General features: G+C 41.5%; 1 protein-coding gene across 2 annotated transcripts; it reads right to left on the reverse strand.

Annotated features, from left to right (window-relative positions):
- Positions 1–1,952: 1,952 nt before the first annotated feature.
- Positions 1,953–26,345, reverse strand: cd82b (CD82 molecule b). Of its 2 annotated transcripts, XM_066685608.1 has the most exons (10): positions 26,226–26,345; positions 18,058–18,130; positions 16,490–16,562; positions 10,116–10,240; positions 9,085–9,159; positions 6,765–6,863; positions 6,363–6,536; positions 5,011–5,094; positions 4,364–4,483; positions 1,953–4,327 (listed from the first exon to the last, which is right to left on the reverse strand). In XM_066685608.1, the coding sequence occupies exons 2-9, from the start codon at positions 18,118–18,120 to the stop codon at positions 4,406–4,408; spliced, it is 771 nt and encodes a 256-aa protein (XP_066541705.1). In that variant the 5' UTR covers positions 18,121–18,130; positions 26,226–26,345; the 3' UTR covers positions 1,953–4,327; positions 4,364–4,405. The 2 variants fall into 2 exon arrangements, with proteins under 2 accessions (XP_066541705.1, XP_066541704.1); XM_066685607.1 differs by having other exon boundaries at positions 1,953–4,483.
- Positions 26,346–27,088: the final 743 nt, after the last annotated feature.

Below are 27,088 nucleotides of genomic sequence, written 5' to 3' on the forward strand. Positions count from 1 at the left end.
ATTCTGCCAGGTGAATTCCAGAAGGTATGTATGTTTGTGTAGACATTTCTGGATCTGGAAATTCTGTCCAGATTTTGAGTTTAGACAAAATCCTGAATTCCAGAGAGCAGTGGAGATTTAGAAAGAAAGAGAGCTTCTGCATTATTCATTGTAAACTGAATTTGGGTCATGGGCTTTGCAGTGTAGCACACAGCCACACGTCACAGCTTACACTCTTTATATGTACCTCATAGCAGAATACGTACACAAATCTCAACACACATCACACACTCAGAACTCAGCTTAGTGTAGGAGACAGAGACAACACTTACACTGAAAAGAGCATCAGACAGATTAAAGCTGAGCTGTAGCCCTGCCCCCACCCCAACCATCAGCCACCAACATCTAACCTTCACCAGACCAAACATGAGGAGAAACACTTTCACTGCATTTTTAGAAGATATTTGGAAAATAAGAGATGCTACACTTCTATTATGTGGCAGATATTATAATGTGAGATATTGTATTTATTTATAATCTTAAATATTATTGATGATAACTGCAATTCACAAAGATGTTCAAAACATCAACCAGAGCTGTCTGTTCCTTTGTCTCATTTCAAAACTGAGGCAAAGAAAATGCAGATGTTGAAATGTATTTGGGCACTCGTGTCCAGATCAATTAACCAAATAAAGTAAGCGGATGAAACCACGGTTGTCCAATTACATCTGAAGGCTTTACTTTTCCCCTCAGGCTACAGCTAAACCACGAGGAAGGAGATCAAACACCACACACTTGTTTGATATCAGATTGATGCTAATGCTAACTACAATGCTGACAATTCTCATTGGTTGAGTTGATGGCTTCCTCCTGGTCATGGCTCTGGGGTTGAACTTGTTTTTCCTGTGCCTCATTGAGGGTTATTAATCTAAAAAAATCCAATGGCTACAATACAGCGCTAACATGTTTCAATACTTCTTTTGTACTGCCCTCTGCTGGTTGTTGCCAAAACTGCGCTCAAACTTGTAGATGACAGAATTCATACCTAACCCATGCCCAGGGATGGAAATATTGAAGTGACTGTACTTTGTTACAACACTGAAATATTTTCCAGCCATATTTAAATACCATGAGAGTGGTACAGGCAGCTCAGTACCAGACAGACGCTGGTTTATTGGGTTAAAACTGTAAGGCTTTTACTTTTAATAGACACAAATTCCTTTGTCAAAAAACACAAGAATATGAGTACAATGCTTTTTTACAATGTTTATATATGGCCAGCATGGTGTTTCTGCAGGACTCATGGCTTCAGGGTCCCATGTTGGATACTTATCTTAGGTGACTGCATGGGTTTCCTCCAGGTGACTGTCTGTGAGGAGTGTGGTGTTTTCTCTGTGTCTGCGTGGGTTTCCTCCGGATGACTGTCTTTGGGGAGTGTGGTGTGTTCTCCCTGTGTCTGTGTAGGTTTCCTCCGGGTGACTGTCTGTGAGGAGTGTGGTGTGTTCTCCCTGTGTCTGCGTGGGTTTCCTCCGGGTGACTGTCTGTGAGGAGTGTGGTGTGTTCTCCCTGTGTCTGCGTTGGTTTCCTCTGGGTGACTGTCTGTGAGGAGTGTGGTGTGCTCTCCCTGTGTCTGCGTGGGTTTCCTCCGGGTGACTGTCTGTGAGGAGTGTGGTGTTTTCTCCCTGTGTCTGCGTGGGTTTTCTCCGGGTGACTGTCTGTGAGGAGTGTGATGTGTTCTCCCTGTGTCCGCGTGGGTTTCCTCCGGGTGACTGTCTGTGAGGAGTGTGGTGTGTTCTCCCTGTGTCTTTGTTGGTTTCCTCCGGGTGCTCCAGTTTTCTCTCATAGGCCAAACACACGTATACAGAGGGACTGACTTTGGCACAATTGTCCACAAGTCATTACATTTAGTTTTGTCATTACGTTTAGATGTTAACTTTATAGACGAGAAAAGAACACAACAGAGCACAGAGACTTTAATAAACTGTTTAATTGCTATAGCATAAATATGTTTGGAGTGGACACACTGACCGCTAATCAACTGGATTTTATAAAGAATAAAAATTCAGATATATAAAAGGTAAGAATAAAAAAGACTTCATCTTCACTGTAATACATCCAACAGCAATGTACAGCAATTCTGTGACTAGTGCTAGAACCACAACTTCTTCCAGGGCATTTATACACAGGCATTTCGATAACAAAAACAGTAATTCCAGCCAAGTGCTTGTACACACACCTCCCTGTGATTAAAAATGATAAATGTTCAGGGACACACATACACACAAACACACAGACAGGCACACACAAAAAACATGAACAGACAAGACTGAACAGGAGTGTTTTCCCTAAAGTGTTCTCAGATAAAATTACAGAAAATAATTGCATAGTTAAAGTACCAATCTTGAATTTTTTTGTGCTGAAGAGAAAACAGCTCTCGCAGTCGGTGCTGGACATGTCCCACAGCTCCAGGATATAGTTAGACCTTGAGTTTCCGTCCAGGGTTCCAACATATTTATAAGAGAGAATTGCTGAACCCAAACTCGTGCGTCTGTAAGGAGACCATGTGGCTGAGGCAAAAGCCAAAAGCCACAGGCTAAAGCCAATTTATTTTCCAACAACCCATCATTCACTATTCTGGACCCATGCTGCTGACAGGGACGTAACATCCAGCACGCTGTCCTGGAGAAACGAGACACCAAACCTCTCCCAAAAATACATTTTCATTCACAAAACGTGTTAAGTAGATTAAAACAGGAGCTGAAAGCATTTGTGGACTGTGGAGGGAGACGAGATGGAAAGAAAAAAAAAAAGAAAAGCTTAAACTGCCTTCACCTTCCACCATGTTTTTAAAAACAATTGTAAATACTGTAAAATCCACTGGAATTAAAGACATGGTCATAGTCTCACCACATCCCAGCGTCACCATCAACAATCTCAGCTTTAAAGAGGACATGTTCTAAACAGCCTTGTTCAGAACGGGCACTTTCAGCGCTGTTCCTTTAACGAGCAGCAGAACCTCTGCTTTTTAACTGTTTTTGCTGTTTTCTTTCATTCTTAATTCTCCATGCTCATTGTTTTGTTGTGCTTAACGTTGTCTTTGCATGCTCATATAAATACGTATCCGACGCTGTGATTGGACAGACTCATACAGGGGGCGGGGCCATTCTAAAGTCTCTGCACTTGATGTCAGAAGCGGAGCAAAATCAGAAAGACTTGTTTTATCTTTTTGGCAGCCCACAGGAAATAGACTGAGGGGTCTTGTTTCACAGTGTGTGGGTTGGTGGACTCCAGATCCACACATTAATGTGCACATGCACCAAACGAGGGAGTTTGTTTTTTAATATATCCCCTTTAAAGCCAAAAAAATAAACAAGAAATGAGTATAAAATATCGTCATCAAAATAAACACGAAATGGCAGACAACATGATGATGTTTAATATCCACAGCATCCCAATTTTAAGCTGGCAACATTGGCTGCAGAAATTATAGTTAGCGTCAAAATACTTACTACAAATCTCAGGAAAGGTTATTTCTGTTAGCATATATGTCACTAGATTGGCTCGAGAAAATTACTCACGATTTTCAGATACTATGTCAAGTCACAGGTGAAATTAGCTTCTGTAGATCACTGAAAGTAAGGACAAAGGCTAGTAAAGCACTAGCGAGACATCCACTGGAGAGCTGAGCAATGAAAGTGTGCAGTAGGAGAGTAAACCTTACTTTTGTAAGTACAGCTACACTGAATAGTCACATGGTACGCCACAAAAGTAAAAGGAAGGGCTATAATATAAATGTACACAGAATGTAAACTGAAATGTAGAACGCCCTGTGCCCTGCAGCTACTCCAGGTGATCCAACCCCACCCTGCCTCTCTCCTCCCTCTGGAAGCTGGTCTGAAGTGTTTGTACACACACAACCATCACCTCTCTCATTAAGTGCTGCTATATCTAATCATACGAATTACCCTGAAAATCCAGGACCACCCTTCATGTCGGTGCTCGGGATTTACTCGTCACGCACCTTCAGATTGGCCTCACATACCTTTCAGTAAATGTACTGTGAAAGACGACTGCGTCACAGACTCCACCTCCCTCACCATAAACACTCCGCAGTGAATGACCTGAACTACACCCTAAACCTCTGCCCCACAGGCAGGAAAAACAAAGACATAATACTTAATATAAAGCAACCAAGACAATGTCACAAACCAAATTTGATTCCAACTAATGCAGGTTTCTGCAAAAACAAAACAGTGAGCCCTGCACGGCGTATAAACTGAAATTAAAACCTTTATCTTTCTTATACTGTTATGCCGATGTTGTGAGTGGATTTGCTTTGTGTATGTGCGTGTGCGTGTGTGTGTGTGTGTGTGTGTGTGTGTGTGTGTGTTGGTGTGTTTGTGTGTGTGTGGGGTGGTCTTTGCTCTCAGTATTTGGGTACTTTGGTGTAGTCCTCCTGGTGGACACTCTTGCATAAGCACATGGACAGCAGCATTCCCAGGAGCTGGAAAAAAAAAGAGCCAGAAATAATAACTCTCTCTGTTTTCACTTTCTCTCTCTCACTGTTCTTATTTTCTCTCGCTATTCTCTCTGTTTTGTTTTCTCTCTCCCCTCTCCTCTGTTTTCTCTCACAACTCTCTCTCTCTGATTTTTCTCTATCCCCTCCGTTCTTGCTCTCTTTGTCTGCCGTGTTATCTCTGTTCTGCTTTCTCTCTCTCCCCTCTACTTCTTTCTTTCTCACTCTTTGTTCTCTCTCTCTCATTAGTTTCTTTTCTCTCTTTGTTTCTTTAAGCACTGTAAAAGAGTGTGAGAGAGTTTTTAAGGACTGTAGGTTATTCAGGAAATACACATCTAATAAGTGTACTCCTGTCTGGACGAGACGCTACTGTAAGCTAAATAACATATGGATGATTTGATACAGGATCAAATCTAGCTACAAATCTCGCCAAAAATTTGGATGGCTTTGTGTTGGCAGCTGTGGAGTTCCACAGAAATTACACGCAACTCGCAAGCAGAGCTCTTTTCACATACCTCAATCACTGCCACTCCAACACAGACTCCCAGGATAAAACCGGAGTTACTCAGGAGCCAGTCCTCCACGCTGGATATGCAGCCCTACACACGAGACAAGAGCAGAGGAGGAGAGATTAACAAGAGGCAAGTGTCTCCTGCGTTTCCCAGTACAAGGGAAATATGTTCGTGATACAGCTTCAATTAGACATACAATGTATTTGGACAATTCAACACTTTTGGGGGAGAAGGCTAACATCTGTTGTGTTATCGGACACTTAAAGAGATGGAGGATAATGTGATTGGTCAGTCCCAGCTATACACACGCTATATGATGGGTTTTTAGGCACTTACACCACTTGAAATCCCCACCCTGTCTTCACAGGAGATGGTATGACGGTGTTGTGTGTTACATAAAGCTTTGTAAAAAGTGTTACCATTACATCAACAATGTTCACACACCACAAGGTTAACTGCAATCACAATATCCACCAATGTTTACATTCACACAGCAGGCAGAAGTGGCCCAAATCCCATTTTCTGACCAAATCTGATTTTAATGTCCTGACTTTTTTAACGTGACATCTATCCAGCATCAGTCTGATCACGCTCCTAAACTGATCATTACATGCAAAACAACAGTGCTACACATCCACTGACCAAAGGGAAGGAACATTCTGTCCCAAACACTTGTGTGTGAGTAACAGGGAATTAAATAAAGATTTAACTGAGATAAAAAACATGAAATGGTGTCAAAAACCAGTGATTATCCACTCGCTTGCTCTAATAGGGAACTTGCCAGGAGTCTCCTGCAAACGTTCACACACCTGAACAACAGGGAAACTTATATAATGTGTCTTTTCATTCCTACTTTAAAGATTTGTAACACCACTTTAGGTTTTATTTTCTCATGAATGACTGGTGGGAAATGGAATGAACACATTTCATGCTTTTCTTTTCTCAGTAGTTTTTTTTTTTTTTTTTTAGAAAAAAAGAATGCTTTGACCAGGCAGTTTCCCTTCCCTAAAGACGTCAAACTTAAACTAAACCATTTGGACGGACATACATGGACTCTCTGTTGTCACCCACGTTTCCCTCCTGGCAGTGTGAGCTTATGAGGAGTGTCCAGAGGGATCGATGTTCAAGTCGCATTAATTCTGATCTGGCCGTTCAAACAGAGTCGCAGTGTTGGGAATCGGATATGAATCGGTTTTCAGAGCCATGTGTGAATGCTCAAATCAGTTCCAATGTGTTTTCAGTCTACACACAAACACACATCGGTGTCACATGAGATTTGGGGCACTTCTCCTCTCTGTGGGAACGTACAATTGCAGTGTGGGATTTCACACATGTCACACAGCTATAACGAGTACCTTCGTGTACACCGGCCATTCTGGGATCAAACTCTGACACAGGCCTGTCTCCTTAAGATCTGTACCAGGAATGGACTCGTTTCTACAGGAGCACGGATACAGAGTCTGTGTGCTGTTCTTTATCCAGATATTCTCAGTCCAGTTCGAGGGTCCGATCCAGCCACAGCAATGAATCTGAGGACAGAGAGTGAAAGAAAATGAGCAAAACAGCAAAATCATCCCACCATCCAATCATAATCCCACTGTATTTTCTTAAACACACAGGAAACAAAATGCGAAAAGGAGTTGAGCAGGCTTTCATAAAGACCCCCCATGTCACAGATGTGCTACAGATTTGTTTTTATAAAAAAAAGAAAGAAAATAAACAAACAATAACTGCAGAACTGGCCAGAAAAGGCTTACCGATCTCTGCAGGTAATCCCATGCATGCTCGGATGTCTTGTTCTGACCTGTATAATTCACGATAATCGTGTTCACAATGGTGGAGAGCTCATACTTCAGCTGAAAAAAAGAGAAACACCGGTAAATACAAGCAGACATTACAAAACCTGCTTTAGCAAGAATACAGTCCTTAAAGGAGACATATTCTCCCCTTCTCCACAGTGGAACACAGATCTGGTTCTTAATTAAACATCCATGGCCTGCTTTGTTCAAAAGTCCACAAGCCCCACAGCACCTTTTCAGAATGCCTGCATTCAGCGCCTGTTCCTTTAAATGATAATGAGCCGCTCGCTGTTCACCCCGACTCTGAGTGCACAGCAGTGAGGAGCTAGGAGCGGAGTAGAATCTCTGTTTTTTAAACATTTTGGCTTGTTTTCTTTGTTTTTACTCGGTGCTCTCATTTCTCCACACTCGTGTCATATAAACTTGGGTCCAGCGCTGTGATTGGACACCCGATGGAGGGGCTATTCTAAAGTCTCTGAACTTGATGCCAGATGTGGAGCAGAATCTGAGCGGCTCGTTTTATCCCATGTTTTCAGACTTGGGCAGGACACGGAAAACTGACTGGGTGATCTAGAGTGTGTTGGTTGGTGAGACCCAGATCCACACATGAATGTTAATATGCACCAAACAAGGGGCTTTTTCATAATATGACCCCTTTAACTACCACCATGATTGTTATGGTTTAGAAGAAGATTAAACACAAAGCACTGAGTTCATCACATAATTCGGCTTTACACTGTGTAGCTTTTAAAACTTTTTAAACAGTGGAAATGTATTTTTATCAAGTGGGGAAATCAGCTGAAGGGCAAAAACATGAGCTCAATGGGAGAGATGAGGCATAGCAAAGAAGAAAACCAACAGCTGGGCGTCCGTGCAGAGAGGGTTGGAACCTCACCCTGTTCTGAGAAAAGCAGCGCCACCCTGCCCTGTGGTGAACCATAAACTAAGAAAGAGTGGACCTGCCCAGACAGAGGCTCCAGCTCCCTCCTTCTCAGGACTCGTCATACAGGTAGGGTGCTTTGTGGGAGAATCGTGTCTTCTACAGCTACCGGTAACACTCAGAATTATCCTCAAGGTGGGCTGGGTAATGTTTTCAAATGTTGTATTGAAGAGTACCCATGCCAAGTTAAAGCAGACCAAAACACTGCAGAGAAATGTATGTGTCCACACTCTCTCAGTCAACACTGTCACATGGTTTCCATTGTTTTTTTCATATTTGTTTTCAATACAATGTGGTTTTTGTCCCTGATTATTAATGTTTAATAATATAAATGATAATAATAATCTACATTTTTATCTCAGCTTCACTGGTTCATCACTGCTACAGTATCAACAGATGTGAGTGACCAGCCTCAGAGGGGTAAGGGCAGGGCAATTATGAGTTTTTCATTTACTTATTATGATTTTATTTTCTAAACCTGTCAAGAAAGAACCAAAAAGTGATTTCACTGTACATATACTTGGAGGACATGAATGTCTGGGTCAGAAACGCTGAAAGTGCACTGTGTGGTCACGCTGGGGACACTGAGCCAATCCCACTGAGTGCAGCAGAGGAGGATACATGACTCTGTAAGAGTCTAGTATTTCCTGATGTAGGCAAAATTGTGGACGCGCTGTCCAACGGTCAACTGACAGGTTTCATTGATTTTCCTTCCCAAGAAATCTGCCAAACCATCCCCTATAACATCGAAACAGGAGTTGGGACTGAAAGTGTGTGGGTGGCACGGCATAATGCGACTCAGGTCAGGTTCCATGTTCACATTCAGATTCAGACAGTTTTGTCAAGCTTGGTTTGGGCAGAAACTGAAGAATCTCTGGTTGTATTCAAGTTGCAACCATGAAAAACAGGCTCAGAAAAAAAATCCTTACTACGGTAGCTACTGGAAAAACAGCTTCCATAGGCAGCCAGGCAAGTAGCCTCTAGCCCCCATGCCTAAACCTCAGGTTCTAGCTTTACACATCCAGGACCCATCTGTTGAACCACTCACACTTAATGCAGAATGAGCTACGTTAAGAGTCTTGGATTTAAAGATTAGTGCATTCAGCTTGAGGAAAAAGGGTATAAACAAGTTTACAGGCTCAAGTTTAAATAAACGTGATAGTCCGATCTCAGTATCAGTCTGTCAATCGATCGTGTAATATCAGTGATGTCAAACTGCTTTGATTTTAAAGGTTTACAGCGAGTGCTACACCGAACTGTGGCTCCTGAAGAAGCAAAACAACAGATTAACTCCCCCAGTCTTTACCCAGTCTAGCAGATTATGTCCATAATGCTTACCAAGTCTCGCTGGATGTAAATGAGCACAGCTGCTGTCACCTGGGCAATGAGGATCAGCAGGAGACAGGTGAAGTACTGTCGGAGGAGGAAAATACACCTGTTAAGCATGCTGTAAAATCTATGGCTACTTATGGCAAGCACAGACAGTTACTTATTTTAAGTGCTGTCAATTTACGGTATTATACTGTAATTCTACAGCTTTAAAAATGAAACTAATTACCACCAGGTAATCAAGACCCAGCTTAAAATATATTAGTTACAGCTCCACTTACAACAACAGCTTATAATATACACTCTCCACCTCATAAATATTTTATGCATACCACTATTTCCACTATTGTAAAGGCATTTAAACGACTTCCTTTAAATATTACGTTTTTGTCCGTGTATGTTTTAATGTTGTGGTATTTGAATCCTTTCACTTCTGCCTTTACATCTGCAGGTCGCGGTGAATTCTAGGATAATTCCCTTTATGCAGTGTGTGTGTGTGTGTTATTCCACATTCAGCATGCAGAGGAAGCGACAGCTGGTCAACGTCCAACTCACTTTCCTAATTGGGTCAAAGCGTGCAAAGGCACTCGTCAACTCCAAAGCTTATTTAACCCTCTAGAGTATGAGCTCCCCACGCGAAGCCCCTCTAAACCTCCCCGGCTTATCCCCATCACCCCAGCTCAGCAAATCCTCCGGCATTATCCTCAAAAACCCCATTTCACACAGCCTCTTCATCATTTTAAAGGGAAGGGGCTTTTAGGACTGTCCCTCGGCCTCTATTCATTTCTGTTTGTTTGGGTAGATTAGCGAAGGCAGTCTCCTGTGTGTTGGTGTGCTACACATGATGACAAGCATAAACGCTGTACGGTTGTAAGCTCTAGATTTAGATAATAACAGCAAAATTAAAAGCCATGTCAGGGTTTCTCCAAAGTTCAGGCTGGTCTTTGTTAGAAAAAGGAGGATTTAAAAATGACATCCACTTGTCCCCAAAAGAATTGTGTTTTTTGACGACCAGCGACTTCAAGTTCAGCCATCCTCACCAGTCCCAGTAGACAGCGGATCTCGTAGATGGCCCCAAGGCAGCCCAGGAAGCCCATGAGCATGGAAAGAGAGCCCACACTAATCAGGATGTAAGAGCCCACTTTCAGTGTGGTGGAAGATTCCTCTGCAACAGAAAGACAACAGGAAGAAGTTCTATCAACACACATCATAATTTCCACCTGCCTACAAACTCTCTGTTCCATGCATGTGCGTGCACACACACACACACACACACACAGACAGACAATACAGTGATAAGTACAGAGTTGAACATTCCTTTTTCAAGAACAGAAGTCTGAGAGGAGTTATTTGCTCCTCATTTCAGTTCCCTCTTTCTAACATTATTTGCTTTTCAGCTTTTTTTTTAACGAGAAACTTAAAATACAACTCATTTTCTGACTATTTTTTTTGGTACAGTTTCTTGCAAACACCGCATTTTTACAGAAGGGGATTTCAGCTGCTGACAAAACGATTTAATCTGGGTTTTTCTTTTCTTTTTTTCATTAAAAACTATTAAACTGGACTATGACCAAAATGAAGAATCAGTTTTAGGGGTTTTTCCAGAAGAGAATTTTGAATTTATTTATTTTTTGTCATAGAACAGACACGGAGATCCCCAGGGAGCCCAGAAAGCCGGCTCTGGCTGCAGAAAAAGGGTAGAAGTTGAGGAGCAGTTGGTGGCAAACGCAGCACCAGGGCCCATCACGCTCACACCAGTCTACTCCTGCACCAGCTGGACCTCTCCATCCTCTACTACTCTGATTTTTCTTAAAGGAGAGATGCAAAGAGATGCTTCAGAGCGTATTTGGTAACCACCGGACCTGAAGGGGGCATCTATAATGGAAAAGGCACAGCCCACTTTAGACGTAAAAGCAGCTATGATCCTCCCAGTGTCGCCATCAATTTTGGTGTGGATGCAGATTCAGCTCACACGAGAGAGAATCTCTCAGGAGATTGGAGAGAAGAACTCACCTGCCTGGTATACCTCCAGCAGGAGGCGTGCAGGCGTTCAATGCAAAGGATCAGCGACTCTACTCCGATCACTCCCTCACATGATCATAGGGAGTGTGTCCAGTGAGCTCACACCCAGAGAAAACTCATCTCAGCTGCTTGTATCCACTACTTCCCTCCCATAACATAATTTAGGGTTTACTTACTCTTTTTACCGCTCTACTCATGAAACAGTGACCTACAAAGTGCAGCTTCATATAGCCTTACTGAAAATGCCCATCTCGGGGTCAGTATTTAACCTACAACGTATACTATGCTATGTATAGCTCTGAACAAATCAGATGTTTCACCATAATTAAAGGCAGAGACTGGTGCTCGACCGAGTAGAGAGTAGGGTCTGGGTACGCTGGGTGTGTAAGACATTCGGGGATAATTTATAGGTAGAATGCGAAGCCGTCTTTCAACTGCTTCTATTTCTACCGTGGCAGAACTCTCAACATACAAAGTGAACACACTCGTGTTGCATGTGCAGTTGCATGTGTGCATATTGTGGCTGCGACGGCTCACCACAAACAGATGTTAAACCTAATCGGGGGTGGGTGGGGGCAGAAGTGGGTTACAGTATGCCCCTGGTACAGGAGCGGGAGTCATCATCTCTAAACCTGTAGAAAGCTTTAGTTCTAAACACATGCTGATGAGCGTCTGTGGTTATCGCGCTCCAAATCAAGCAAACAGAGAAGTGTATTTATAACGTGAAGTGTCGTGATTAACTACACCCGCTTGGACAGTTTTAGAGTCTAATACTTGACTAATGCCTGGCCCAAACTTTGATGTAGACGTGAGACTCCCACATGTAATGACATTTTTCAGAGACGTCTCTGTGCTTGTTCGCTGTCAGTCCTCAGCGTCCTCGCACTACACAATACGCCTCACTCCTAACACATAGTTTCACGCCTCAGAGTCTCGCAGGGTTCTTATGAACTGCTACACTGCAAAAGTGAAAGTTTCTCACTCAATAGATGTAAACAAACAAGGCGAAGGGCAGTGCAACTGTAACCCACGCTCTGCTCTCACTGGTTTAGGGTCTTTCAGGTGAGGCCTGATGTTAACGTCACCTTTCACACCTGAAAGTCACATCCACCCACACGACGGGAGTCTGAGTCGTAAATGTTGAACATGTTTCATATTTATGATTCACAATCCTGAATCGACTGCACTGAGAGAAGTTCAGAAAAGTGAAGACTGGATTGCAGACTGCCCACGTCTGGGAATATAATTGTTTACGATCATCCTAAATTCTGGAGACCTTCTGTGATCGTCAGGAGAAGCGAGTCGACCTTGAAATTGGCCTGATGAGCTTGAACACTAATATAGTGTTCATAAAGTTGATACACAAAACTGGAGCACTAAATGTAGTTCAGTAATGACATATGTGAGGTCACTTGCATGAACTTGGCTAAAACATTAGTAGATAAATAGATACAACACGTCTGCAAGCTGTCAATGCTCAGATGCCTAAAATGCAGAAAACAGCAAGGAATAAGCAAATCAAATACAGTGTTTACACAGTGACCAACTGAAATTTACATGCAACCATCAGATTGGCACTACACTGTCCACAACATAAAACTGAGCTGAAACAAGTACATAAGGGATACTACGGTACTGAGAGGATCTGTAGATGGGACATATTCTCTTCTTCTCCACAGTGGAACACAGTTCTGGTTCTTAATGAAACATCTGTGACCTGCTTTGGTCCAAAGCCCACAAGCCCCACAGCAGCGTTCTCCCCTGCCCTTTTTAAAATGGCCGCTTTCAGTGCCTGTTCCTTAAAATGATCACCACGACCCGAGTCCAAAGCAGTGAGAAGCAAGGAGCATCTGTTTTTTTTTTTTTTGTTTTTTTGTTTTTTGTTTCCTCACTCCTCTTTCTTCTCAGTTCTCCTTTTCTCCGATTTAACTCTGTGCTCTTATCTCTCTGCGCTTGTTGTGTCTTTTTTGCTGCGTCTAACCTTGTCTTTGTGCTCTCACACGATGTCAGAAGCAAGAAGCAGAGCAGAATTAGAATGGCTCCTTTTATCCCATGGTTTGAGACTTAGACACCACACAGAAAACTGACAGGGTTGTGTTGTTTCACAGTGTTTGGGTTGGTGGGCTTCAGATCTACACATTGATGTGCACATGCACTGAACAAGGGATTTCTTCATAATAGTTTCACTTTAACTCAGAATAAACATTACTAATCTTGCTTCTGTGAGAATTCTGTCCTAGGCACAAATTCTTCTAATGAATTACGCAATAAATATCGCTGGAGGCTCACTACTGTGTGCACTGGCCTGTTTTTCAAGACAAAGACCTTCCTCCTGAATTGGCCTGTATTCCTAAGCTTGTTAACCTTACCCTACTTTCAAAGTAGTATACTGAAAATCAATTATAAAGTATTATTATATCATATTGATTTATAGTCTCTACTCTTCTCAGACCACAGAATGTCACGTGTAAATAAACCACATCCCTCAGTGGATTCCGCCAAGTTGCTCTTAACCAATGTCAGATTTTTTTTAAATATATATTTTAAGCAGCATAACTTTTAGAAACATCCAATAGCATCAAGCATTCCTTTTCCCTGGGAATGAACCCCTCCTATTCTTTAAAAAAAATATTAAACACGACATGGGACATTTTAATCATGAGCATTTTTGCATGTTATTGTTTTTAGTCTCCAGCTGTCCCTCTGGAGATAGCAGAGGCCCTGGCCATTGCTCAGCTTCAGTACCATGAGGATATCCTCCTCCTACTTGGGGTGGCCTTGCTCTGACCCCATGTCTCTGGATGCAATCCTCTGTTTTACTGCTATAGGGGTTGGGCCCTCCTACGCTGCACTGTATGCAGAGGCCGAATTATTTATTGACTCAAGCGCTCTTTGCTTTGAGCTTGGCCCAAAAAACAGGATCTCCGTGTGCTCTCAGTTTCACGTTGTTCTTTCTTCCTCTGCTCGTGGTCAGGGTTTTATTTATAGAGTGCCTGGCAGCTGCACGAGGCAAAATTCCGTCTCATATCTTTTCATATTTTCGTTAGCAATGCTTCGTTTTGGTTTGTAATCTCTGCTACAGCTTTCTTTGTAAAGGCTGCACTTCCTGCTGGGTAAATGTGTCAGTATCACAGTGTGTTTAGTCCATAAATAAAACTGAAACATGCATCACTGCTGTGTGAACACAGAAAGAGTCTGAACTCTGAGACTGAAAACTGTGAACGTACAGAAATTGACTGAATACAGATTAAAGTTAAAGCTACACTACGTACAGATAAGGCCCTTACACACAGTCAACTGAATTTCAGTCAGTGCTTGTGGAGAGTGGAATGATTTTTACATACATTTAACGTATGTAACAAGATACTGCTGATGTGTGGAATCAGATTCGTGTCAAATAAATAAATTAAGAACTAAATTGAACGTCCTTAACTCAGTGTGGGCTGTGTTTCTGAGTGAAGAGTGTGTAAATCACACTTAACCTTTTCCAGGGGATCTTCTGTAGCAAACTGGCCTGTGTTTGCAGCAGTTTAGATAGGAACAACATTATTAACAGGGGGCACTGTTAGGGCTAGTTTCTGACTTTGCTGTAGCTGAATTCAGCACCAAAGCCAGAGATTAACAGACAGAGCCAGGACAGGGTCATGGTATAGCCACTGTTCACAGCGCGGTCAGATCAGAGTGAGGTATGATACACATGTGGAAACATGAGTTCTGAGTCATCTTCTGAGATCATGAACAGTGGAGAAAATTAGCCAACACACCTTATGTCACACTAAACACAGCCCCAGAAACACACACAAACGGAGCATGTTCCTGTTTTATTATTTTTTTATGTATTTATATGGCATTCTGTATATGACCCATCCAGCTCCACTGTGATGCCACTATATTTGAGGCTCTGAGCTCTTTCTGGAGCTTCTTTTTCTCGACTCACTCATGGAAGTTGTGATGTTTCATGCTGAAGAACTGACTCTGTTGTGGTTCTAGCTGGGAATGTTGTTTGTTGATGGAAATGAGACAAACGATTCCAAATTAGGTTTCATGAATGGAAACATAACCGCTTACTTGTTGGTGGAAAGCTGCTTTATGGGCTGTGAGATTCTGAATAGTCAAACTGGAACTCACTGTGGGCTGTGGTAACTCTGCAGCTCTCTCTGCCTGACTTTCTGTTTGCAGTTCTGAGACAAACCTCTTGCATGAGTGGGTTATATTCTGGGGTGTGTCCCCTTTAAGTTTTTGAGTGACAGCACAGTGTCCCAGGCATTGTTCAGTTAAGCAAGTGCACATATTTAGGTTATACAGAGGCGTTGGGAGTTTACTGGGCATTCCCTACCCGCTCACAAAGCAAGATAAATAACCTGTTTTTTATCGTATATGCTGTTTGTGTGTTCCCATAAAGCTAGCACTTCCAGCTCCTTGCAGTGACCTATGGGTGCGCATTCAATATATTATGCTTCTGTAATTTGAGGTCAAGAGGTCAAGATTTGCAAAGAAAATAAAAATATATAAATATAAAAATAAGGTAAATATATGGAAAGAGATTCTACTGCCTGCAAAGGAGGAGAAAAAAAGTCCTGGAACCCATCCTCCTGATAATAAATCTAAGATCCAGAGTTGGGATAAGCATAGCCTGCATTTACTGGAGAACAAAGTGGAGGGACAACATGCCCCTGGATATTACGTGAGAACACAGTAGAAGGGAAAAGGCTGCTGTACAGCTGTTTTAGTAAAATGTTTTCAAGAATGGCCAGCCTTTGTCAAACATACCCACCACCCAGTGCTTTGTTAAACAGTTTATGCTATACATCAACTTATCAGATGACTTCAAACAGATGGAGGATGGCATGGTCCTAACAAAACATCTGTTAATGGAGAAAGGCAAATTTTCAAACTGCTTATCCAACTCCTCTGAAGAATTACACACTACCAGCGCTTGAATTTCCTCACCAAGAACCATATCCCTCAAATATGCTGGGAGACAGTTCTTTGCCAAAGATGCTCGAGGCCAAGTTCCATCTGCACTCAATACACTGAAAACATTAATAAAAAAAGCAGGCTTTTACAGAAAACAGCTAAAAAACTGCAGCAAAAAAGGACCTCTCAAAGAATCAGAAAATCCTACATGTCTCAGCTAAAGAGAAAAAGCAGAAACAGCTCAGGAACAGAGACCATTTCCACAACAAACCATAAAGTCTCATTGCCAGGCCAGAGGAAGTGCTCAGCATGGATCTATTTCTGTGAGACATGTCAAGCCATATGTTTTTTACAGAGGGTTGCATGTTTTCACAGGTCCTTTCCTTCCTTTTTGAATGTGCATGAAATTCAATTGTCACAAAACATATCCTGACACAGTAAAAAACAACTTTTTGCATCCGTTTTTTTAACTTACGCAGAACTGTGATAAAACTCTGGTTATCCAGCAGAACCCACAGCCCGAAGCCCATGATCAGAGCACCGAAAATCTAGAGAGAAAGAAAAAATAACATGTGACACACTGTTTACAAGAAGATATATCTGTGATGTGTGGAACATGAGGTTCCAGGAGGGAGGGGAAAGAGAGAATGAAAGGCAGAGAGAGAGAGAGCACAAACAGATTTAGAGGATACAGTTAATACAGTTATATAAAATATATATACCCATATATAACCATATAAAATCATATAACCAACGTTTGAGATTTAAAATAAAGAACGCAGACAGGAGAAGACTAATGCTGAAATTACACTACGACTTTTCATGTGATTTCACTGTTGCTGGCAAATGTGAAATGTCGAAATAGAATCACGTTACTGTTGCTGGAGTTGCAGAGCACTACCGTCATCTCAAAATTTTGGTTTCAGTGGCTCAGGAGAGCTGTTTTAACTCAGTCTTTTTCTTGTCTTGACATTCCGATAAAATTATCACTTTAATAATATTATCCCAAGTCTTAAGTCTTTGCTCATGCAATTAGTGACATTAAACATTGCAAAGTACAGTATTTAATGTACAAAACCTGCTTATATTTGTACGTTTCAAGCTGAATACTTAATTAAGGTGCCTGGCACCCCAACATTGCAAGTCCATATCTGGCCCAACGTCCTTATTCCTGACCAAGTTGTTGCTATATTTGAGAAGTTGGCAATGACAACGTGAAAGTGGTGGTCACTAATAAAAGTGACAGTAGTCAGGTGCTGTGCAAAGTAAAATAATAAATTATAAGTCCTAGAGATGAAATGGGGTGTTTGAGTCGACACAACGTAAAAACCTACAATTAAGGTCGAATATGGTACAATTATGTTCCCCTAACTAAGTGTACTGAATATGAAGTGTACCAGGAGGGTACCAGCACAGTTACAGTTTTTCAGATACGAGAGTGTGTCAGTCTTTTAAACGCCTTTTCAAAGTCTTCTAAACTTTACAGTTGTGTGAATGTTCCCCCCCTAGCCTTAGAGAGCAAGGTCCATCTGAGAAGCTCTGACCAAGCAGCGATTCTGTCTGACTACAGTGCCTGGCGTTTGCAGATTGGGTTCTTGGAGGCTGCTGCTGTGGTAGGAGAGGCAGTAAAGCATGGGCCTGCTGGGTAATTAAAGGCCTCTGTCGTTAGAAGACAGACAGACATCAGAGAGACATTTACACACACCCTTCAACACTGTTCATTAGCCTCTGGGTGAGGTTGCTTATCATTCTTTCAGGTCTAATTAGGCTGGAGTGCAAACAGGCCAAACCAAACTCTTTCCAGTAAGTGTCTGAGACAGACTTTCAGCTTTTAGACACAACTGTCTTTAATCTTTCTCTGATTAAAAGGTCTTTTGTCTCATGACAGAATTCAGTTTCTACGGACAGCTACAGACTTTATCTTGTGTACTGGCCTTTCCTCTGTCTGCAGACGCTCCTCCCGTCGACTGCGGATGTAACACAGCTAATGAAACCACGGGTCCCAGTGGGACGTATTAAGGACGCGGGAGTGTTTATACTTACAAAGAAGAGGAGGTTGAACAAGAAGAGGAAGTACTTGGTGGCCGTAATGCATCCTTTCCCCATAGCTGCAACTCTGCAAGTGAGAGAGGTAACAGATCAGCACTGAAGACAACAACAGAAACCATTTCAGACCTGGGCTACATGCGTATAGCTGCTAAAAATGTTGTTGTTCTTTAAAGAACTGTAATTATACTGTTATATAATTATTATATCAGTGGCATGAAATGGCCTATCTACAACAACAGACTGGCTGGAGCTGATTTAGTGTAAGCTGTCTCTGTTACATTCAATTAGGAATCAGATAAAATCACACATACACATATATACATGTTTTAAAACTATATATATCTACATTAAACTCTTATTGAAAGTGGATTTATACTTTGCTCATTCTGGATCACAAAAAGATTCACACAAAGTGTGTTAATAACTTGATTTCTCCAATAAATGACTAGAATATTTGTCCAAAACAGTCCTTTTTGAATGTAAACCAGTATTAGGACAGTTGTAATAAATAAGCACTTATCTCAAGGGGTATGGGGCTCCCCAAGCCTTACTGCTTCAACAAACTGTTCCTGATGGACCCCTACTCTCTAAATTAAAGACCAGCAAAAGCTAGCCTAGCCTAGCCTAACAGAGGGGAGGGGGGGGGGTCTAGTCCAAATGGTGAACAGGATATAGGCCTAGAAATGCGTGCTGAGAGTTGTGGAAACTCAGATTAAACGAACAGTAGTTCTGTTCTATATTATTTTTAAACACATTTTCAATATTTCAGTATACATTATTTACAACATCTGTCTGTCAGTCATTTCAGGGCGCTGTTGTCTGTTCAGCACTCAATTTAAATTAAGTTTTAAAACATTAATATTGACAAAGCCAACAGGTTCATGTTTGATGATGTTAAGTTTTTTGTTGGTTCTTGGAGGTTTTTCAGTGGATTTTATACACTTCATATTAATTTTGGAATTATATCGTATCGACCAAAATTGAGAAATATATCATGTATTGTAGTATATATTTTGACCATATCGTCCAGCCCTGTTATGAATCCTAAAATGCTTATTAATTTCACCTCTATTCTTTCATCTGTGATGAAAACAATGTGTGTAACTAAGCATTTACTTTCAGGGCTTCAGAAATCTCTGATTGATACTGCAGATTTTATTCATTCATTCATTCATTATCTGTAAGCGCTTATCCAGTTCAGGGTCGCGGTGGGTCCAGAGCCTACCTGGAATCACTGGGCGCAAGGCAGGAACACACCCTGGAGGGGGGAACCACTTCGTCACAGGGTAACACACACACTCACTCACGTTCACTCACACACTCACACCTATGGACACTTTTGAGTCGTCAATCCACCTACCAACATGGGAGGAAACCAGAGCACCCGGAGGAAACCCACGCAGACACTGGGAGAACACAGCACACTCCTCACAGACAGTCACCCAGAGGAAACCCACGCAGACACAGGGAGAACACACCACACTCCTCACAGACAGTCACCCAGAGGAAACCCACGCAGACACAGGGAGAACACACCACACTCCTCACAGACAGTCACCCGGAGGAAACCCACGCAGACACAGCGAGAACACACCACACTCCTCACAGACAGTCACCCGGAGCAGGAATCGAACCCTTAACCTCCAGGTCCCTGAAGCTGTGTGACTGCGACACATACCTGCTGCACCACTGTGCCGCACAGCAGATTTTACTGTGCTCAAAAATAAAGCATAATCAAAATGAAAATATCTGGGAAAACACCTTGAAAACCATGTGTCAACTCACTATTCATTCTCTCTCTCTCTCTCTCTCTCTCTCTCTCTTCCAGACTCCACTGGAATTTACTTTAAACATAGTGAATAATACAACAACTTTTTATCTAACAACACAGAGACAAACCACCATTACAGTGGAAGTACTACAACAGACATGCATTATGTATTTCATTCGTTTGCTTCGCTGTACCCCACCCCCTTATGCAATTGCTGCACACCCACACACCATCCCCAGGGGGCATGTCCCTCACTTCTTTATGTACAATAAGTTTAAAGTATATGTGGATAATGCTGTCCTCAAGAGACCTCAAGAGTTCAACACCAAGCATTCCTGTAATATTTCAGGATAGATACCAGGGTCAACGGGGTCCTGAAACCTTCAGATATCTGATCCCACATTTTCTGACTTGAATTATCATATTGTTGCACCTCTACATCCTCATTCAGCCTCATACACACTCACAGAGACAGTCGTGCACATAGAAAGCACTCAGCCTTCCTTCTAAAATGGACTCCAGACAGGAATGTTGTTAGACCAAAAAAGTCCTCAGAGCCAAGTTCACTTGGCCAGCCTTCTTCTGAGTTTACTACAGGGAGCTGTAAACCAAAGAACCGCTAGCCTGAATGCCGTATATTACCTAACTAACAGTAGTGTAGTTATGAAGACTGAGAATGTAGTCTTTATTATATTTTCCACTGCAAAACAGGCCTCTGGATTTTTGCATTATCCGTGTAACCTGAGAAAACCCTAATGTGGAAGACAAAGTGGCAACATAAGCAAGTTTCACCCTTTCCAGTTTCTGCTTTACCCACGACTGACTGAAAAGGCCGCACAGAGACACAAATAACGGATTTGGCCTTTTTATATGCTTAAAGGAAGAAGTTAACACAGCTCTGGTTCTTAATGAAATGTCTGTGACCTGCTTTGGTCAAAACCCCAAAAGCCCCACAGCAGTCTTCTCCCCTGTTCAAAACAGCCCACTTCAGCATCTGTTCCTTTAAATGATAATGAGCCGCTCGCTGAGCGCACAGCAGTGAGGAGCGAGGAGCGAGGAGCAGAAGCTCTGGATCTTAGCCGTTTTCATTTGATTATCTTTTTTGACTGCATTTTTGTGCTCTCACATAAACACGAGTCAAGCGCTGTGATTGGACAGACTCAGACATGGGGGCGGGGCAAATCTAAACTCTCTGCACTTGAGTCAGAATCAGAATCGTTTGTTTAATCCCAGGTTTTCTTTGACTTTGGACCACAAAAAAAAAAAAAAAAAAAAACCTGAGTGGTCTTGTTTCACAATGTGACCTCACACATTAAAGTAAACATGCATTGAACAAGAGTCTTGTCCCTTAATCTTGTTCCATTTAATCATTAATATCATTATCTCAGTGATTACCATAAAATAATTTCACCACTAGCAGAAATGGACAGAAAATGTCAAACCTAGGACATTTAATTTATGCAAAAGAATAAAACACAGCATCTAAATCGCTCACAGTGAAGACAGCTTTGATCTTATTTCCAGACAAAGTTACAAAATATGAACCTGAATAATGCCTGAAAAATAACGCCTTAATGAATATAACCTGAAAAATGTTGTGTTTTCATAAACCGTGATCTGTCCTTGTGGCTTAAAAGCTGTGATCCTCATTATGAATTATGCATTCTGTTGTTTAAACATCACCATATCACTATAAATCTCCATAGCACATCTGTTACTGTCCGTAAATCCCACACTAGCAGAAGCACCAAAACAGTTACAGCATGAAAACTGTTGTTCCTGCTAAAAAAATGTGCAAGTGGTTAAACACAAGACAAATCTGAGCACACCCAAACCATTTTCACCTACAGTATAAACACAGCTATTTTAAAGATATGCACGAACATCATTTTACCTAGCTTTAGGGAATCTAATAAAAATGATTACCCAGATGATCTGTGTTTAAACTCAATCCATGAGTTTTGGAGAAGAGCTTAGACTGGCTCCGGGTTCCAGCATGAGGAGAGTTAAATGTACAAGCAATGTTTATATGAGACTCAAAAAAGCTATAATCATGAATTTGAGCAAAACAGCAGCCATGCCTTTAACAAGCCTGAAGACAGGGCAAAATGCTACGTAGCTGTGACTGACAGTAGGCAGCTAAATATAAGACCACCTCTGTTTTAAACAGGAGTGTGTGCTCCAGCTAAAACATATCACAGTGACTCATTCTATACGCTACTGCTTTAACGTCCAGCTAAACAGGACTGATTACAAACTGCGGATCTGGTATCACTGCCACACAACCTGAGGGTCTTGGGGTCCATGTGGGTTTTCTCCAGGTGTTCCAATCTCCTCCCAGAGCCCAGACATACGTTATGAGTGGCTTTGTGAAACTGTCCACAGGTGTGAGCGTGGGAGTCAATGTGTGATTGATGTCTATTTATAATAAAAATAGTTATGAAATGCTGTAGAAAGTATATGTTCCACTTCTGATTTCCTCTATTTTTACATATTTCCAAAGCCACAGTTTCAGATCCTCACACGAAATGTAATATAAGCTGAGAAAAAAACAACAACAAAGTTTTAAACTGTCATTTCATTAGCTGTATATTTATAACGTCTACATCACCCAAATACTGTAACTGACCTCCTTAGTAACACAAACGTTAATATCTATGACTCACACTGAAGTCACCCAGTCACTCACACACTCACACCTGAAGACAACGTCACAGTCACTCCACCTACCAACGTGTGTTTGAACTGTGGGGTGAAAACGGAAAACACAAAGGAAACCCACACAGACACAGGGAGAACACAACACACTCTTCTGAGACTTTGATCCGGTTGAGGTCAGCACCATGAGATACTTCTGAAGATTTTTGTGTTAGAATATGACTCAAAATAATTGATTTCACAGTTGATTTTACAGTAGCTTTAATTAATTACTGTCTTAAAATCAGAATAATAAATGTGATGTAAAAACGTGTTGATGTTACACCTGCTCATGAACTACAGCTTCCTGATCTATAAACGGTGGTCATTATCAACACTGAGGCACAATATGGAAATATCTACCACGAAAATACCGGTCCAACAGGATCTCTCTACAGCTTGATGTGTAAATGCGACTATTTTCAGGGTGATCTTGTGTCACATTCTGCCCCCAGCTTAGTTTGTGTCTCTCCTGTGTTCACTACTTTGGTCCTGACCTCAGGTGCTTGGGTCTCTGCTCCTGTTTCCACCCTGTTCTCCCCTATCCTCCTGTGGTAAATGATGCCCCCCAGTTGTTCTTCATGCGTTTGTCTCTGTGTAAAAGTCTAGTATCATCTTTATCTAAGAGGTTCAGCCCCTGTGTGTGTGTTAATAAACCTGTCGCAATAATTTTTTATTGACTCATTGTGCAATATATGGACATTACCTCAACAATCGTTTCCTCAGTGTTCACTGATGTGTGTTTTTTACATGAATAAACGTCAGAAGTGTTTTGTTCTCTGTTTTTTCTCTGGTCCACGTTGTTCTGGGGCTAAAAAAACAGAGGTCTCATTTTATTTTATTTATGTATTATTATTTAGGACACTGAAGCACTTTTATTACTCAATTCTCCAGTTGATTGCTTTTTAAAAGGAGGTAATTACATTATAATTATGTTTGATTATTACATCTGTGTACACACTTCAACATTTACACCATGCTGAACTCTTAAAGCTGCAGGGTTATTGACCCTGACATTTACTTGTCAAAAATAATGCAATGAATTTATGGATTGTTTAGTAACTAATAAGAAACAAATATAAAGTTTTTGTTGTTTGAACTTGTAAGAATAGAAATGTGGTTTTGCACATGGCTCTGGGAGAAGTTCACCAAGGCTTTTTACTACACTGTAGCTTTTAAATAAACTGTGTGTATATGTATGAATGTAGGCGTATGAGGTATGAAACTACAGTAATATAAAAGTATTTTAAAAAGGTATGTTATAATCAGTATATAATAATATCAGCATGAGATGTACACATACACTGACCATAAAAAATAGGCTTCACAAATCCTTGTGGCTTATGGGCTGGACCTTCTCAAAAAAGTCTAAAGAGGATTTAAGGGAGGACCCCCGCTGGCAGTGTAATTCCAAACCTAGATACACTCTGTGTGACTTTAAAGTCAATAACAAATGTTTTGGTTACAATGTTCATGGCACACTATTAGTCATTTTATTTGCTGTCCACATTGACCACTGACTCACTCGATGCAGCTGGTTGCTTGGGGGTGAGCTGTGTGTGGCTCATCATTTAAAGGAACAGGCGCTGAAGTGGCTGACCTGAACAGAGCTGTTCAGACAGGGGGAGAATGCTGCTGTGGGGCCTGTGGGCTTTTGTTCAAAGCAGGTCACAGAGGTTTTATTAGCAAACAGAAATGTGTTCCACTGTGGAGAATACGTCCACATTGATTCCTTTCACTACGACAATTTTGACAAATTTGCATGAAACATGACTTTGTACATATTTCATTATGAAGGGGTTTGGACTAATCTGCAACCCCTATTTAATACGGAAGAAGCCAGTGGCATTTTTATGTTCTACTAGGGTGCCACCCAGTTGGTCGTAGGTACAATCACTCCCAGTCTGCCTCTAAACCACAGTAAAATGTGATGGTTCAGAGCTTTCATCAAGCGCTACAAGAAGAACGCTAATAGCAGCAATCAGTGCATGAGAAAAAACCACCATCTTCCACCACACCCACAGTGTTAGAGTGACCGTTTCTGAAGATGATGTTAATAACAACAGAGCAAAAAGCTCTTTACCTCCTCTAGAAAGACTACAAAGACCCGTATGTGATGACTGGGACTTGTAACAAGGCCATCGGCTATGGTCAGTACAGTGTAGTAAACTTGATCATTTGTAATCCAGTATTAAACATGTCTCAGTATTTAAACTAGTATAAAACACCACAGAGAAATTGCTTGATTAAAAAAATATGCCCCTTACAGAACAAAAATGAAACGGGTCTAAGTCACAGATGTCAGACATAACACATGGGAATTTCCTTCAAGGGGGCTTTACAGGAAACTGCAGAGAAAAATTGAAAGTGGGCAATGAAATCATACAATTACCCACAAAAATAAACGTCCTTCTGCTCTATTCTAGGAAGACAAGCCTTTATCAGCAAGATAGTTTCCTGACGTCAGAGGGGCTAAATATATTTGAGAACAGGCTGCTGATAAATGAAAATCAGATGTTTTTAGGGGGTTTTTGCCAGCTGAGGGAGAGAGAAATAGTTTGGAAGGGTTGTAATTTTCCTTGTATAACTATTTCAGTTAAAGAGGACGTATCTCTTTCTCCACAGTGGAACACAGTTCTGTTTTTTAACCAAACCCCACAAGCCCCACAGCAACGTTCTCCTCCTGTTTCAACGTTTGTGCCTTAAAATGATAGTGACTGGCTGTTTACTTCTCCGTTTTACACAGTGCTCTTATATCTCCAAGCTTGTTGTGGCATATAAATGCGGGTCCACCACTGTGATTGGACAGTTCTCAGACAAGGGGGCGGGGCCAATTCTAAAGTCTCTGCAATCGATGTCAGAAGCCGAGCAGAATCAGAACGGCGGTTTTATCCCATGCGTTCTGACTTAGGAAGCACACTGACTGGGTGGTCTTGTTTCACAGTGTGTGGGTTGGTGGGCTCCAGATACCCACATTAATTAATATACACTGGGTGTCTTTAAAAGTTATTCAACTGAGCTTGACTCATTCGGAGTTGGCAGGGGTATGCACAATATTTAAACACTGTCAACACACGGACAGGAGGTTCATTATGTTGAGTGTTGTCCTAAATAAGAATGGCTAATATTTAGAGTTGAAACCTATTTTAAGACCAACCTACACCACGTACACCATGTTTAGAAACCCCTCAAGGAAAGGAGAGTGTATTCCATCAACATTTGGAACGTAACTCAGAAACGTTTTCTCTTAAACGAGATAAATTCATGCTTTTATATGTATTTATGTATCACACCGTCCTTTCCCAGTCAGCGCTGAAGCAACAGGTACTAGAGCTGAAATAATAAAACTGGCTCCAATACACACAGAGACACAGAGACAGCTCGCCACATCAGCAAACACAGCTTAAACACAATTCCCTTCACACTCCAGACGGAAAGACTGGAATTAAGACTGTAAAAAACCTCTCAACGGTAAAATCTGAAATGGCGGTGTAAACAAAAAGAGCTATAGATTTCTCTCTGAAATGGCGAGGTAAACAAACCTTTAAGAGCCACACGCTGAACTGTGAAAGCGAGAGGGACGTTAATAAGGAACACAAACATGATCCTTTTCCACCGCTAACGGTCTGAAAAGCAGTTGTAGCTCAGTAACTAACCGACAATCGTTTAAAACAGACCCCGAGAAGAGACTTACCTTTTCCAACCGCCGTTAAAATGAGACGAAAAGCCCTGAGTGTGGATACGCGCGCTCTCTGAGAGACACTGAGCCCAAGTTCAGAGACTCGACCATAGACTCCTCACCACAGGATTAACTCCTTCACTGCCACACACACAGAGCCTGGGCTTCCCCACCAACCGCTCCCTCTCCTTCTATTAGCTAAGCTCAAATATACTAAAGTAACACTACCTAATATTTTTAACTTAAAATTATATTTCCAGAAATCTTTGTGAGGCTCCACCGAGATGTAATAGAGAGAAAAGACCATTTGTCATTTCTATTTGGAACTTAGCACAGCAGAAACTACACTATGTATGTATCTTTTGGAGGAGGGTAGGACAGCATAGCATTCCTGCCTGGTCTGGAAAGAGAACAGTGCTGCCAACTGTGCAACAAAATTCACACTAAAAATAATGTAGCTATAATTCATACAAAATATTTTGGAGTTTTTCTTTGGACAGCGACAATATATAAAAGGCACTAATATATACAATTTGCAAAAACATACGGTCATGGAAATGATCAATTAATAATAAATAAGACTGAAAGTGGCCTTTATTGAGAGCAGCTAAAAGCATGCACTAACCCTCTACTCTGCTCCGAGACAGAGAAGAAAAAACATTCTTTCTTAGCTGAGCCACCTATCAGAGAGATAGAGATAACAGTTTCATACAGAAACAGAGTTCTAGGAACCAGCTACATCTCGTGCTTGTTAAAACAGAATGAAAATTGTCCTTGATACCTTTGAAGTATATTAAAATGAAGTAGAATTTAACGTCTACATAGGCATATGCTATTAAGTGGGTGCAGTACATGGTTTTGTCTCTGTGAGAATGGGA

The sequence above is a fragment of the Hoplias malabaricus genome, chromosome 11 (genome assembly GCF_029633855.1).
Source record: "Hoplias malabaricus isolate fHopMal1 chromosome 11, fHopMal1.hap1, whole genome shotgun sequence".
Taxonomy (NCBI): Eukaryota; Metazoa; Chordata; class Actinopteri; order Characiformes; family Erythrinidae; genus Hoplias; species Hoplias malabaricus.